General features: G+C 32.8%; 1 protein-coding gene across 1 annotated transcript; it reads left to right on the top strand.

Moving 5' to 3' along the window:
• Positions 1-14: 14 nt before the first annotated feature.
• LOC123864488 (dnaJ homolog subfamily C member 5) lies at positions 15-13,730 on the top strand. The gene is made up of 2 exons (XM_045904971.1): positions 15-734; positions 11,988-13,730. Exons 1-2 carry the CDS (start codon positions 149-151, stop codon positions 12,011-12,013), a joined length of 612 nt encoding a protein of 203 aa, XP_045760927.1. The 5' UTR covers positions 15-148; the 3' UTR covers positions 12,014-13,730.
• The last annotated feature ends 300 nt before the right edge of the window (positions 13,731-14,030 follow it).

Raw genomic sequence — 14,030 nt, forward strand, 5'->3', positions numbered from 1 at the left:
CTGACACAGGAAAATTGACGAAGTGAGAAAGAAGACGATTGTGATCGTTCACTTCTTGTATCGTTTTAATGATTTTCTTGTAATTGTATGTAATTGTTGTAACGCCTTTAATTTACAATTGTGAACTTAACTAAAGATATTAGTGAAAATGGATAAAAGAAAACTATCTACCGCGGGCGACAGTCTTTACCAAATACTGCAACTTCCCAAAACTGCAACGGCCGACGACGTCAAGAAAAGTTATCGCAAATTAGCGTTAAAATACCACCCAGACAAAAATCCAAACAACCCGGAAGCATCAGATAAGTTTAAGGAGGTAAATCGCGCTCATACGATTTTAAGTGATGCTACGAAACGAAATATATATGATAACTATGGATCTCTCGGGTTGTATATAGCTGAACAATTTGGAGAAGAAAACGTCAACGCCTATTTCGTCGTTACGAGCACTTGGTGCAAAGTACTATTTACTGTATGCGGTATTTTGACTGGGTGCTACTTCTGCTGCTGTCTATGTTGCTGCTGTAATTGCTGCTGCGGCAAATGTAAGCCCCGTCCGCCGGAAGAGTCCGGCGACTACCACACGCTGGAACGCGACGACTCTGACGGCGTCCAGCCCGTGACGGCGCAGCCGGGCGGGGAAGCGCGTCCGGCGGGCAGCCAGCAGCAGCCGCCCATCGCCATGCCCGCGCCGCAGCCCGCTGGCGCCTCGGAAAACACGGGCCTCAACACAGGTGGGGTCAATTATGGAATTTCGCAATAACTTTTCTCATAGCTATGAACGATTTGCTTTTGCATCATAAATTTCCAATATGTAATGTGTTTTCCTTTTACTAATTGAAAATGTCTAATTTAGCTACATATTATTTGTTCCAATTTACTTATAATATTGGTCAAAGTATGTACATACTTGTTGTTAGTTCAACTTAAGCCAACCAGTGGGGAAATTTTGCATTTATAAGTGAATGGTTAAAAATATCAACATTACTAATTAAACTTATAATGAATCACAATTTTGAGGTATGATCGAAGGTGTTATCTAATCTGTAGATTAAGAAATTGTATACTCAAGTTATGTGTACAGAAATGTATATTAGGTTTCCATTGCTTTTAAAGAAAGTAACAAGTCTGTTTTTGGAAAAAAGGTATTTTATTTAATAATTGTCACCTCTTAAATTAAATATATTCCTGTTGAACTCAATAGTTAAAACTCTAATTGTAAATATTGTCACTGTAAAAATTTATTACAATGGCTGTCTAAATTAATTATTTGGTCCATTAATATATTTAAAGTATTTGAGCTATTGAGTGCTGTTGGTATAAAATGTATTGTAGTTTTTATTTAACTATATATTATTACAAATCCTGCTTTAATAATTTTATTGATTAAAATTAGCACTTATTAATGGCTCTCAAGTTGGTACATATTGCAGATAAATGATACTACATTTTTTAACTTTCACTAAAGAGAATTGATCCTATAAGTTTTTCCAGTTTACTAAGGCTTTGGACAAGGATTCTTCTTCAATTAACGCAAAGGGTTTATCACATTGTGTTTATATTTGAAAAGAGATGGTTTAACATTTAATTTGGGCCTTGATATTATTATTATGAACCTTTACCAGTTCAATGAAAATAAACTATTAGAGATACAATGAATTTAATTTCATAGTTTCTAAGTCGTAGAAAACATTTAAAATTGAATATTTTGCAAAATTTTTGAATTATTTTAATTTATGTAAAGTATATTATTATACAATGCAGAATTTTATTATATTGACAATATTCATTTTTTATTGAGCTCAAATATTTTTTATTTTGAACTATGTAAACAAGTATTTACTTCATAAATTCAAAATTTTAACTACACAGCTAAGTTATAAACAAAACACATCACAATACTATCAATCTAGAAAGCCTAATTATTTCTTATAAATTATATAATTATCTCATATTTATGTAAGTATAATTTTTAACATGCTGAGAATAATTATATTATGTAAATTAGGAATTATGTAGATACTAGTTGATGCCTGTGTCTTTGGCTGTGTGTGTTAGGTTTTTAAAATCCTATGGAAACACTTTGATTTTTCAGCACATAAAGTCACTCTCCAGCTCTAATATATCCATTATCCATGCAAAAAAATCTGTTGATCTGTTGCTCAATTGCAGCATAATTGATGAACAAACCAACAAACACACTTTTGCATTCATAATAATGTTATATGGCCAGTTATAAAATATAATATGAAACTTAAAAAATTAATAAAGACTATTTTGAACTTATTTTGGTTAAAGTATTGTTTTGTATTATTATATTCTTGAAGTGAAACTTCTTTATCTATATTGAAAAGACTGCATGGAGAGGATTTTTTGAAAATTCTTTGATAGAAGTTACTATATTTTAAATTAAAATATAGTAACTTCTATCAAAGAATTTCCATTAAAATTTTTAATGGACGTGATGTCTAACTACAGGTACTTCCATCACATAAAGCAGAAGAGGTACTGTGAAAAAGTTTTTTTCCATGCTATACAACTACCTACTTGTTTATTTTTAAAAAAATAGCTGTGACATACAGATATACTGGACGTAACTATATTATGGGTTCCTTATTTTACTATGGAACCCTAAAAAGGAAATTGTAGTCTAATTTTTTTTTAAATGCACATCCTTTTGAAGTCTTTGATATTGAACTTATTTCTTTCAACATCAATATCTGGGTTATGAATCCCGCCAAAAAAAAAAAGTATATTAAGTAATAGGTAAGTATGTTCTGAATATAGCAAAGAAGTTTCACTGCACAATGGATACAAGTAACGACAATTTTCCAAAGTTCCAAGTACCACAATTTGTTTGCACATAGTATATTAATTATTAATTTACGTGAGCTTTTTTCAAGACAAAACTAAGTTATACTGACAGGCTTAAAAATAATGAAACTTATTACATTGAAAAATATTCAGTGTACATTTAATGTGAATTGTGAACATTGCAGTGCAGTCTACTTCATAATTTTAGCTACAGATTTTCGTCAATATGAACATGTACCTATGTTAGAATTAAAAAACTAAGATTATTTATTTTTGTCAATTTTAGGAACTATTTAAACATTCCAATTTTAAATTTTTTCATGAAATGAAGAGACAAAAATAATATACTTTTCATAATGAACAATATAGAATATCATTGAACATTATGAAAAAGCGATGTCCCACTGCAGCACACGGTCACGCTACGCACGTTGACTTAGCTTCGCTATGTATCAAAATGACAACTACGAACAAGCTACGCACGAATACGTGGGGTTGGTGACGTTATTGCTACATGCGTGGCCTGCTCGATATGTTGGCAAAGAAAACATGAATAATGTTTTGAAAATATTTTCCTTCCAAAATAACTACCTATTGTTACTAATGGTGCGACGTGAATTGAACCCTCGCGCCCTATAAGTTTGTACCTATTGGCAAAGAGAAAATTTTATTTCTGTTGATAATTGACTGATGTTAAGAGTATTTGTTGTTTAACTACACGATATGACAAAAAGCTTATATTTGCTTACATAAGTTTTTGATTTAAAGCAATTGTAATAAATCCCGGGAAAAATAGGTCCCCTCCCCACTCGTTTTTCCTCCCCTCTAAAAGAATTTAAACTGCAGACAGACAGACGGACAGAGTGCTAATTCAGCCGACTAGGCTTGAACACTTCACTTGACCCTTCGCTTGGTCAAAAAGTTCAATCCTATTACTTAAGTGCACATCTTCTATTTATGAAACCAATCGGTATCGCAAATTAATTTATTAATAATGTAAGTAGGTATATAAATACCACAATACTATTCACTTATATGTTCTATAATTTGCAACTATAATAATGAGCAACTCGTGTGAAATACCTCAGGTAGGAGTGTAACTTTAGCAAACTTTAAACTTGTTAATTTATTAGGCTATGTCAGGTTCAGTCAAAGCTCCTTGTTTACAAACACATAAATATACTTAATGATATTTTAAATAGGTTTGCCACTTTTCTAAGATCTTCCAGAGGTTTGAAAGTACATACTTGTTCAATTTATCTTAACAAAGAATTAATTAATTACAGTTAGTTGTTTGTTATGCAAGACTGCAAAGTTGTTATTTTGGCGCGAGCGTTTGTACCTATTGAATTCCTGACCAGCGAAGGATTCTAAGGTTGAACTATGAGCGAACCGAGTGGTTCAAAAATAGAATCCTTAGCGTAGCGAGAAATTCCAAAGCACGAGCGCAGATAAATTTGCATTTGTGCGAAACATCTCGCTACAGCGAGGAAAACGCTAGATGCTTATACAAGAGGCGCCAGTAGGTACCGTGGAGGTTTCAACAAGAAGTTTCATTGTTAAGGCGCAAGTCTTAAGCTGAAATCTATAGAGCGTACTTTGACTTTGCTCAGACTTAAGACACGGTTAAAACGAGACAGCGCTATAACGCTCACATCGATCTGTCTCGTTTTAACTCTAACTTAAGTCTGAGCAAAGTCAAAGTACGCTCTATATAGATCTCAGCCTTAGACTGTCAAGGAGGTTCTAACTCAAGAAGATTCTTCAAATGAATAAAGTTTTTCCGGGTGTGTTCAGAATTCAAAACAATCACACTTTAGGACCTACATCATAATACTTAATGAAGTAGATTAGTTCAGTTGATCCAGCATGCCTTACTATTATGTGCCTTACAAATGCATTATTGTATGGTCATAATTAGGTCTGCTTACAATTAAATTCTCTGCGAGTCTTAAAATTATCACAAATTATGGAAACTAGGAGCTTTGACTGCAGTTATAATATCAGTAAGTAGTATATTGATCTAATAACATGGATAACACTTGCAGCAGCACAGTGTAGTAACCTAAGGTCTTATGTTACGATTATTTTATTTTTGATTCAAAATAGTGTATACTTAATGATTTAATATTTGACAATGCATGGATTGATTATGGCATTGGTATGAGTTTAGACCGAAACCACTGTGAAACATTGTTTGATGCAGGTATTATAATTATTTATAATGGTCTATAAACGAAACTAAGCTATAAGTATTTTGTTTGTTTGTCTATTCTTTATAAGTAAAGTTTAAAAAATATTGAACTTAGTTCGCAAAATAAGTAAGTAGTCTAATCTAAACACGAGGCGTAAAAAACGGATTTCAGCTGTGCGTGTGTGCTAATCCTTAGGCTATGACCTGCGCAAATCGCCGTGTTGCAACTTCGGATTAGACTAGTTGCTCGCTTTGCGATCACTATAACATGTACTTTATATCAAAGTATTCATGAGCATGACTTTCGTGTATAGGAACTGGAATTTATGTAACACAACACACTTTCATACTTACACACATTATGCAGTAATTAACATTGCATTGATTTTTTTATGATTGATATCTAATCCCTAGGTTTTTTTTAGTTCAACTACCTACATTTGAAAAAATCATAGACTTTGTTTTCAAAAAAGTGAGGTAGCTAATTTCTACAACCAATACATTATATGGCCTTTCAAATAAAGCAAACTTAGAGCAAGATTGTATTCTTACATAATATATACCTAGATAGGTATTTTCATCTTGAAAGAACAAGGTTTTAATCTAAAAAAACAGCAAGTGCTTCTTATGAGGCCGTAAAATAGTTTAAGATTTGTAGTGAATCTTACAAACATTAGAATGCTAGCTATAAAAAGTGTCCAATAACTATGTGGTTAAAAATATCTCTCTCTTTAATATAGTTAAATTTAGGTTTACTTATAAGTAGGTATTAACAGTAAAGTAATAGATATGTTATAGTGTCAGATCACTTGTAATATACATATTATAGCTTTGTTTACTGTATTAAGTAACAATTCTGTTGTGCACAAAACTTAAACTAAACAAAAAGAATGGCTAAAAATAAAGCTATCATTTCACCATAGACAAGACTAAAAGTATGGTGCTATTTCAGTCCTGCAAATAGGGTATTTTACTCTAATTTTTTTATTACTTTATTATAAACTAGGATAAAAATAATGACGTAAACTGAAAAAACTAATTAAATCGATCGAATAACAAAAAAGTTATAAGCATTTAAATATTTCAGATTAGACAGAGATAGCGATAATAACATTATGACGTCACTTCGTGCTAATGCCACAGTAACTTCCTGCGGTTTCATACAATTTTCGTTTTGCGAGAAAGGGATAGAAGACCCTCCCACTCCAAAATTAAAATGCCTGTAACTTTGTAAATCTTTGTTGGATTTTAATATTTTTTCAGCGTACGTCATTATTTTTATCCTAGTTTATATTAAAGTAATAATATTTATCAAATTCAAAAGTAGGAAAATACCCAATTGAGTTTAGCTACAGTTTTGTGTACTATATAGTTGTGTGTTATATATAATTGAGGCCATGTTGACCATTAAAAATGTTACTATATTATCAATAGTAATGGGGTATTTGACAGTTCCTAAAATAATCATTAATTTCTTTACACAAATACCTAATATAATAATGAAATGCTTAAATATCTGACCAATAAGAAGTTACTTTATAGTTCCATAAAAGGACTCTCGCCTCTCAACATACTGATAAGTCCAAATAAATATAAATTGAAAATATATTTATCTATCTACTTATCTATTATAGTTTAGTATTAATTTGTTAGGGGCATAATTATTATTATTAGTGACACAAAGTAAACATTACTAATTTATATAATTATTATGATTACATATAAAATATAAATAACAGTTGAGATGAATTATTTATTATACTTACTTAATACATATAGAAAGTAGACTTTTTGTTTTAATTTGAGGAAACAATAGTCAAATACCCTATTGTATATTATAAATACTTACCTTAATACCTAATGTTTAATTTACATTAATAAGTAAGTTTATTATTATTTTAAGATCAGTTTTATTGTTTAAGATTCTTCTTCTTTGTTTCTATAATTCTTTGTTTTAGGGTTCTGTAAGGGTATAAATGGAGCCCTATTAATGTCGCTCTGCTGTCTGTCTGCCCGTCTGTCTGTTCGTCCGTCTGTCTATCTGTCTGTCCGCCGGTCACAGGTCGTAGCCGAAATGAGTTACAATCTGAAACTTTGTTATTTAGTGTAGAATGTTGACCCAAAACCAAATAGGTATTGAATTAGACATTTAATTCAGTTACTTTTCATTACTTACATTATATACATAAAAAAAACGAGCCGTAAATTATTTTTTTACCATAGCATGTGGGGTATCATTGTTTAGAAGGCATTGAGTAGAGTACGAATATATTTTTTATTTATTTTTTACCTTGAAAAATAAGGAAATGGGGGGGCCATCAAAGTAGACCATTTTCGTGACGGAGGCTATCTAGAAAACCGTACTAGTTTTTGAAATTTTGGTATATTATGTACCATATATTGTATTTAAACAACAAATACTGAAAACAACGATTTATGAAATATGAAATGAAGTTGTGACCAAAACAAACAAACGTTTTTTGAGTTTTTCTTTCACGGTTTATTGCGAAGTGCTAGCTCGGAAAAAAATATTTCATACATCCAAAATATGATGCTATTACGATAATTTATATTCCTACCCAGTTTTTAAAAGTTCGTGTTTCTTTGTTTCAAAATATAAAAACCACGTGTTGGATTTTCAAAAAAAACTGAAAAACGTTCCGCGTCTTTAAACTGGGCGCGGAACGTTTTTATATGAATTGATGAGAGAAAAAATAATTTCATATGTCTCCCGAACATAATCCACAATTACATGGATCAATATAATGGTAGGCGCGGGCACTAACCCACATGTGAAGAAGTCATTAAATACTTACATGGCATTAATTTTATGTCAGTTGTTTAAAATACTGTTGCCTGTCCAGTGTCTTTGTAATTGAAATTTCTTAGTTTTCTCATCAAATACATTAGTCAATTACCAAATAAACTCTAAGGCTGAGATCTATAGAGCGCACTTTGACTTAACCTGACTTAAGACACTGTTAAAACGAGACAGCGTTATATCGCTGATATAAATCTGTCTCTTTTTAATTAAAACTTATATCTGAGCAAAGTCAAAGTACCCTCTACAGCCTAAAGGTCTATCCGCACACAACAGTGCCGGCACAGTGCCGACACGTGGCGATCAGTAATGTATCTATCGGTGTCAGTGAAAAATTATATTGTAGCATACATTTTGTTCGACGCTATCCGTACTCGTCAGTGACAGTGACGTTCAGTGATGTCAGTACTGCGCCGACGCTCGCCGTGATCCGACGTGAATTTCTGGCGGACAATATTTTACCTGACACGGTCGCAGTATTCCAAGATGGACGACGAAAAGTTGATTGAATTGGTCTATGTAAATCCTGCAATTTATGATAATATTTATGTTTATATAGAGTGGCAAACTCCCCTTCTTCTCTTTTCCTCCACGCTTTATGAACCCATTGCCTTCTTCACACGTAAATTTCTTCATCTTCATCTAATATTAAAGCAATCGCTGCTAATTGTGATTTTGAATATCGAGGCATTTTGACGCGAAACTGCTGTGGTACAAGGGAGAAATTACTGCACCTATCGATACGGTACTGACATATATGAATAGCACGTCACGGAACTGTACGGTACGGAACTGTCGGTCACGTGTCGGCACTGTTGTGTGCGGATAGGCCTTAAAAAGTGTGTAACGATTTATATTTGAGAAAATTCGACGCGTGCATCTATATACCTAAAAATTCAGCACGAAACAATTTTATAGTATCGTATTATAAAATTATAATAATTTATAAGGTATATAAATGAAACTAAGCCATGTTTCTTTATAATATCAGTCTCCGTTTGTCGTATTTTTTATACTTATATTTAATTAACATTTATTAATTGACAGGAGTACCTACCATTTATTAACCCCCGACCCAAAAAGAGGGGTGTTATAAGTTTGACGTGTGTATCTGTGTATCTGTGTATCTGTGTATCTGTGTATCTGTCTGTGGCCTCGTAGCGCCTAAACGAATGAACCGATTTTAATTTAGTTTTTTTTGTTTGAAAGGTGGCTTGATCGAGAGTGTTCTTAGCTATAATCCAAAAAAATTGGTTCAGCCGTTTGGAAGTTATCAGCTCTTTTCTGGTTTTCTTATTACTTTTATCCCAGGACCACCAGAGGTTACGTATTTTCTGACACAGGAAATATGTACGATTGAGTAGTGTTAGTAAGTACTAAGAAAGCATGCCTAGCCTACGTGCTAGCTTGCTTAGACGGCCAATTTTCAGGTATCTGATAATCAAGGTACATAAAACCATTACTTACCTCACGTAAATTCTCCAAACTGATTTTTACGTATATTTTAGGCAACATCCTTAAAAATATGTCGCCAATACTCCCAGACACTTCCCGCGTCGGCCGTATTGCTTTGCAGACACTTTAAAGCTCCCAACATAAGTAATTACTTAACTGCACGTAAATTCTGATGCTCCATTTTTATATATGTCCACCAGACAACTATTTAATAACCTTTTACAAGAAGACAGACCGATTCAGAGGGCCAATCATCCCCTAAATTCAATTTTAATGCCTCTGTGGGTTTGAGCGCGAGGTCATCATTATCTACGCGCATGAGACTGAGTAAGACATGTATTAGGATATATATTGACTTCTCTCTCACTCTCTTATAGTTTACTTATGTCAATTAATTATTAATATTAAAAAAAAATCTGCTGAAAATTAAAAAAAATGGAGAATTTACGTGAGGTAAGTAATGTTTTTATGTACCTTGATTACCTGATACCTGAAAATTGGCCGTCTAAGCTAGCAGATCCGTAGGCATGCGTTCTTTGTACATACTAACACTACTCAATCGTCCACATTTCGTTCGTCAGAAAATACGTGACGGCTGGTGGCCCTGGGATCTTTCACTATTGTAACAGAGGTTCATAATATTATGTCAATTGGCAAATGTCAAGCCGTCAAGATGGACGTTGCCTAGATACATCATTATTTATTTGAAAATAATGTTTTGGAAAACTCCGATACTTTGGATCGTAGGCGCGGAGTTTCTAATTTATAAAATATTATAATCACAGTTAAAGCGAGAAAACATCAATTCAATTATAATATCCAACAGTCAACCAAAGGCCACGAACAATCAACCCAAACCCAAACCATAGTCAAACAATTTTTAGGGTTCAGTAGGTATCTGTAGAAAAAAAAAAAGATGTAGCCTCGACTGTTGTAGTCGCGTAGGTGTGCATGGCACCATTAAATATCGTAGGAGGCGATGACCCTCCGCGCGGCTGAGGTTCCCGCATCGTAGTCGCTTTGTCGCGCAGGTTTGGATGATGCATTAGGCGCATCTTCTTTTTATTTTATCTGCTTGAACTCAGCTTATTTACTTTGACAAAATACGTTTAAAATTCATCATCATCAGGATCAACCCATCGCCGGCTCACTACTGAGCTGCTACTACAAGCTGAAGCTACCACACTGGCCAAGCACGTATTAGCACACCTCACGCACCTTTGAGGGAGCATTATGGCCAACTCTCAAGCATGCAGGTTTCCTGACGGTGTTTTCCTTCACCACTTCATTGTCTGTCTGTGGGTCATCTTTCAAGAGAATCAAAACTTATAAATTGGGTACTTCCCGTTTACGTAGAATCATGAAAGGCAGGTAGCAATATCTTATAGCCCAAGCACTCTACTCCTGTGGCCCAAGTAAAGTGAAAAATCCGACAACTGAATTGTCATTACATAAAAAAAAACTTGTACGGAACTCTTCATGTGTGAGGCAGACTCGCAATTGACCGGTTTTTGAAAGTTATGTCAAATAAAATTTTGACATGCAATAACAAACAAAATGAAATACAAGCCACTTTATTCTTTATTTCATCGGGTGAAAGTCGATTTCAATTTAATCGTAGGTATATCTTGAAAAGCGAACTATTATACGACTACGTAACATGGGTACATTTTTAAAGCAACGACATTTAGAAACAGATATTTCGTTTTGGTCGTGTTAAACTATGTGAGTCATTCAGATAATTCTTGATTTAGTGATGTTCGGTTAAAAATATTTCATGGAACGTATAATTAACATAACATTGATGTTACTTTTGAAGAGATATTAGCTGCCTTATTGGATTTATATTATTATAGAAATTGGGTTTTAACACAAATAAACGGTAATTTATAAATAAAAGTTTAAAAAGCGTAAAATAAAAATTAAATTAAAAATTTAAAAAACCCCCGACACATAAACCTCTAAAAAGTAAAAAAATAATAGGTAAGTATGTATGGGCCCTTTAAGAATAGTATAAATAGTAAAGTTTTTATCCAAGCGTTCGTTGCGTCGGGGGACCGCTAAAGTTAACAAAAACTATTCTTCCTACAACAGATGACTTTCATAGTTTATGATAGGTAGCGGTCCCCTGGCGCAACGAGCGCTTGGATAAAAACTTTACTATTTATACTATTCTTAAAGGGCCCATACATACTTACCTATTATTTTTTTACTTTTTAGAGGTTTATGTGTCGGGGGTTTTTTAAATTTTTAATTTAATTTTTATTTGTATTGTCTCCTGTTGAATCAGAGTTTTTCTCTGTTGATAATGAAATACCTAAATTGATTTTATAAAGATCCATCGAAATATATGTAATATGTATACGTAATTATTTAGAAAAGGAAAAGATATATTATTATAAGTACATATTATTTACTGTATTGTATCCAATGAACAATCGTTGTCACCCATATTTTAATGTTATGAATTATGATACTAGTCAACGAGTATTTATAAAGACAAGTATGTCAAGCTATTAAGATGTTAAATTGTAATTACACGAAATACTTTCAATTAAATAAATTTCTGCATAACTAAACCAACATCTATTATTATATTTACCGATGCCTCTCTGTTCTGATCTTTGTTCTATATTATATCTTAAACCTAAGTACATACACTATAAGCATATTATAAAAACACAATTTACTTCTTATTTCCAGGGGGCAGTATTCCAAAATACACATGAAGTATTAACAACTAATCTAACGTTATTTGTAAGAGAAATGAGGAACTGACCACTTAGAACCACCTTCATGCAGCTTCTTACAGAATATTATGTAAGCCGTAGTTATTTTTTTATACTTTTGTTACCTATTTATTTTCTGAAAGTTGTTTTATTATTGTCATTAAGGTGCATGAGACGGGGCTGCCCGCGAAATTCAAAAATGTGGTTTTTCAAAATTTGTAAGTTATATTACAAAATTGCGAAAAACCAAATTAAATTTGAATTTAGCGGGCAGACCCGTCTCATACATCTTAATTTAGTCATTATTTGCGTTTCCCTCTACTTCCAACCTGTATTGTTAAGATCGTAGTAGAACAAAAAGTTACAATCGTTATAATTGCATTACGATAATTCTGATTACTTTGGGGCCTTAAATAACGGACATACCTACCTATCAGTATTTTGATTCCAAAAGTTGTGTTTAGATTGCACCAATTAAATACTTACCTATACCTGGCTTAGAATACGTGAAAATAAATAATAGCTCTCCGACGTAAGGTAACTTTTATACTAATTGGAATTATTAAGTACCTACTCAGTATTTATGAGATCCCTTAATTTGTGGAAATTTAAATCCCGACATGTTTGTTTTAACATACAAAACAGTTGAACCATTTCGTTCTAACTAGTTGTAAATTATTGTAATCATAATATTGATACTTATTCATTTCTTAATTTAGAAAATCATTAAAAAGTATAGGTAAGTATATTAAATTCCAAACGATGTATTAAACACTAAGTAAGTACCTAAGTACATTTTTTGTTGAATCGTAATAATTTATAGAAATCAAAGGGTAGGTATGGGTAATGGGTGCATCAAAAATACCAAACGAACTATTAGATACCTAAGGACATCTTAAGTACATTTTTAGTTCAATTTTTAGCAAGCGTTTATGGCATATTGGCACAGAAGAAAAACGATGCATTTTTTCTAATATGTTGCGAAATATAAAATATTCAATTTTATCTTCACTATAACTTTATCGCACCGAATGCTAACAGGATTCCGTACTCGCGTATATTTTTTACATTTCACATTTTTACATTATAGACATGACAGACAGACAGACAACAAAGTGATCCTATAAGGGTTACGTTTTTCCTTTTGAGGTACGGAACCCTAAAAAATTAATTAAGTACCTGCCTATTATTTCAAAAAGAGGGTTATCAATAAACCAACCAAACAATATCTTGATACAATGTATTAATTATGTAGGTACATACTTACATCCGAAAATATTACCTTCTGGCGCAGTCGGGTAAAAAGACAAAGACGCTAAGAAAAAAAAAATTGGCTCAAATAAGTACATGTAGGTATTTTACTGAGAGGAGATAAAGTTTAACTACCTAGTTACTTAAGAGGGGGTCTCTCCGTCACTCGCTTCATGCAAACGTAGTTCCAATTTCATTTGAATATTAAGCAACCAAAGTCCATGAAATTTTGCAGACATATTCTAGAAACTAATATTTCAAATGAAATTGGAACTACGATTGTATGAAGCGAGTGACGGAGAGAGCCCTGTTAAAGGTACCCCTGCAGTCTGCAACATCATAGAAAAGACGCGTCGTTCGGTTCTGCGCCAATATACCTTGATCCAGATCACATCACATTGGAATACATATGAATACTATTTAAATTGTGTTTGTAAAAAATAAAAAGATTACTTACTTATCTACTTATTTAAATTTTATTTTAAGAGACCATTATTGCACGGCGGCAGTTAAGAGTCCGAGCGTAGCGAGCTAATATTATTTTATAGCTGATTTAAACCCGCGTACCAATCATATTTTATCTGTGCCTTATGTAGTCCATTATTGCACGGTGTAAGTCATAGTGGATATGTAAGTCACGGATAAAGCTGGTTTAAGTCGCGCAGCGCTACAAGGTCTTTCCTATCTTAGCTAGGCACTAGATAGGTAACTTATTTAAAATTTTAAAGCAATGCGTCTCGTGATTTATGTTAATGTAATAGGTACC

This window comes from Maniola jurtina, chromosome 4 (genome assembly GCF_905333055.1).
Source record: "Maniola jurtina chromosome 4, ilManJurt1.1, whole genome shotgun sequence".
NCBI classification, from domain to species: Eukaryota; Metazoa; Arthropoda; class Insecta; order Lepidoptera; family Nymphalidae; genus Maniola; species Maniola jurtina.

Bases quoted from the DNA above. Each gene is read 5' to 3' on its own strand.
- LOC123864488 (XM_045904971.1), top strand. From the start codon at position 149: ATGGATAAAAGAAAACTATCTACCGCGGGCGACAGTCTTTACCAAATA. The intron at 735-11,987 runs GTGGGGTCAATT...TCTTATTTCCAG, and splicing joins AAACACGGGCCTCAACACAG to GGGGCAGTATTCCAAAATAC.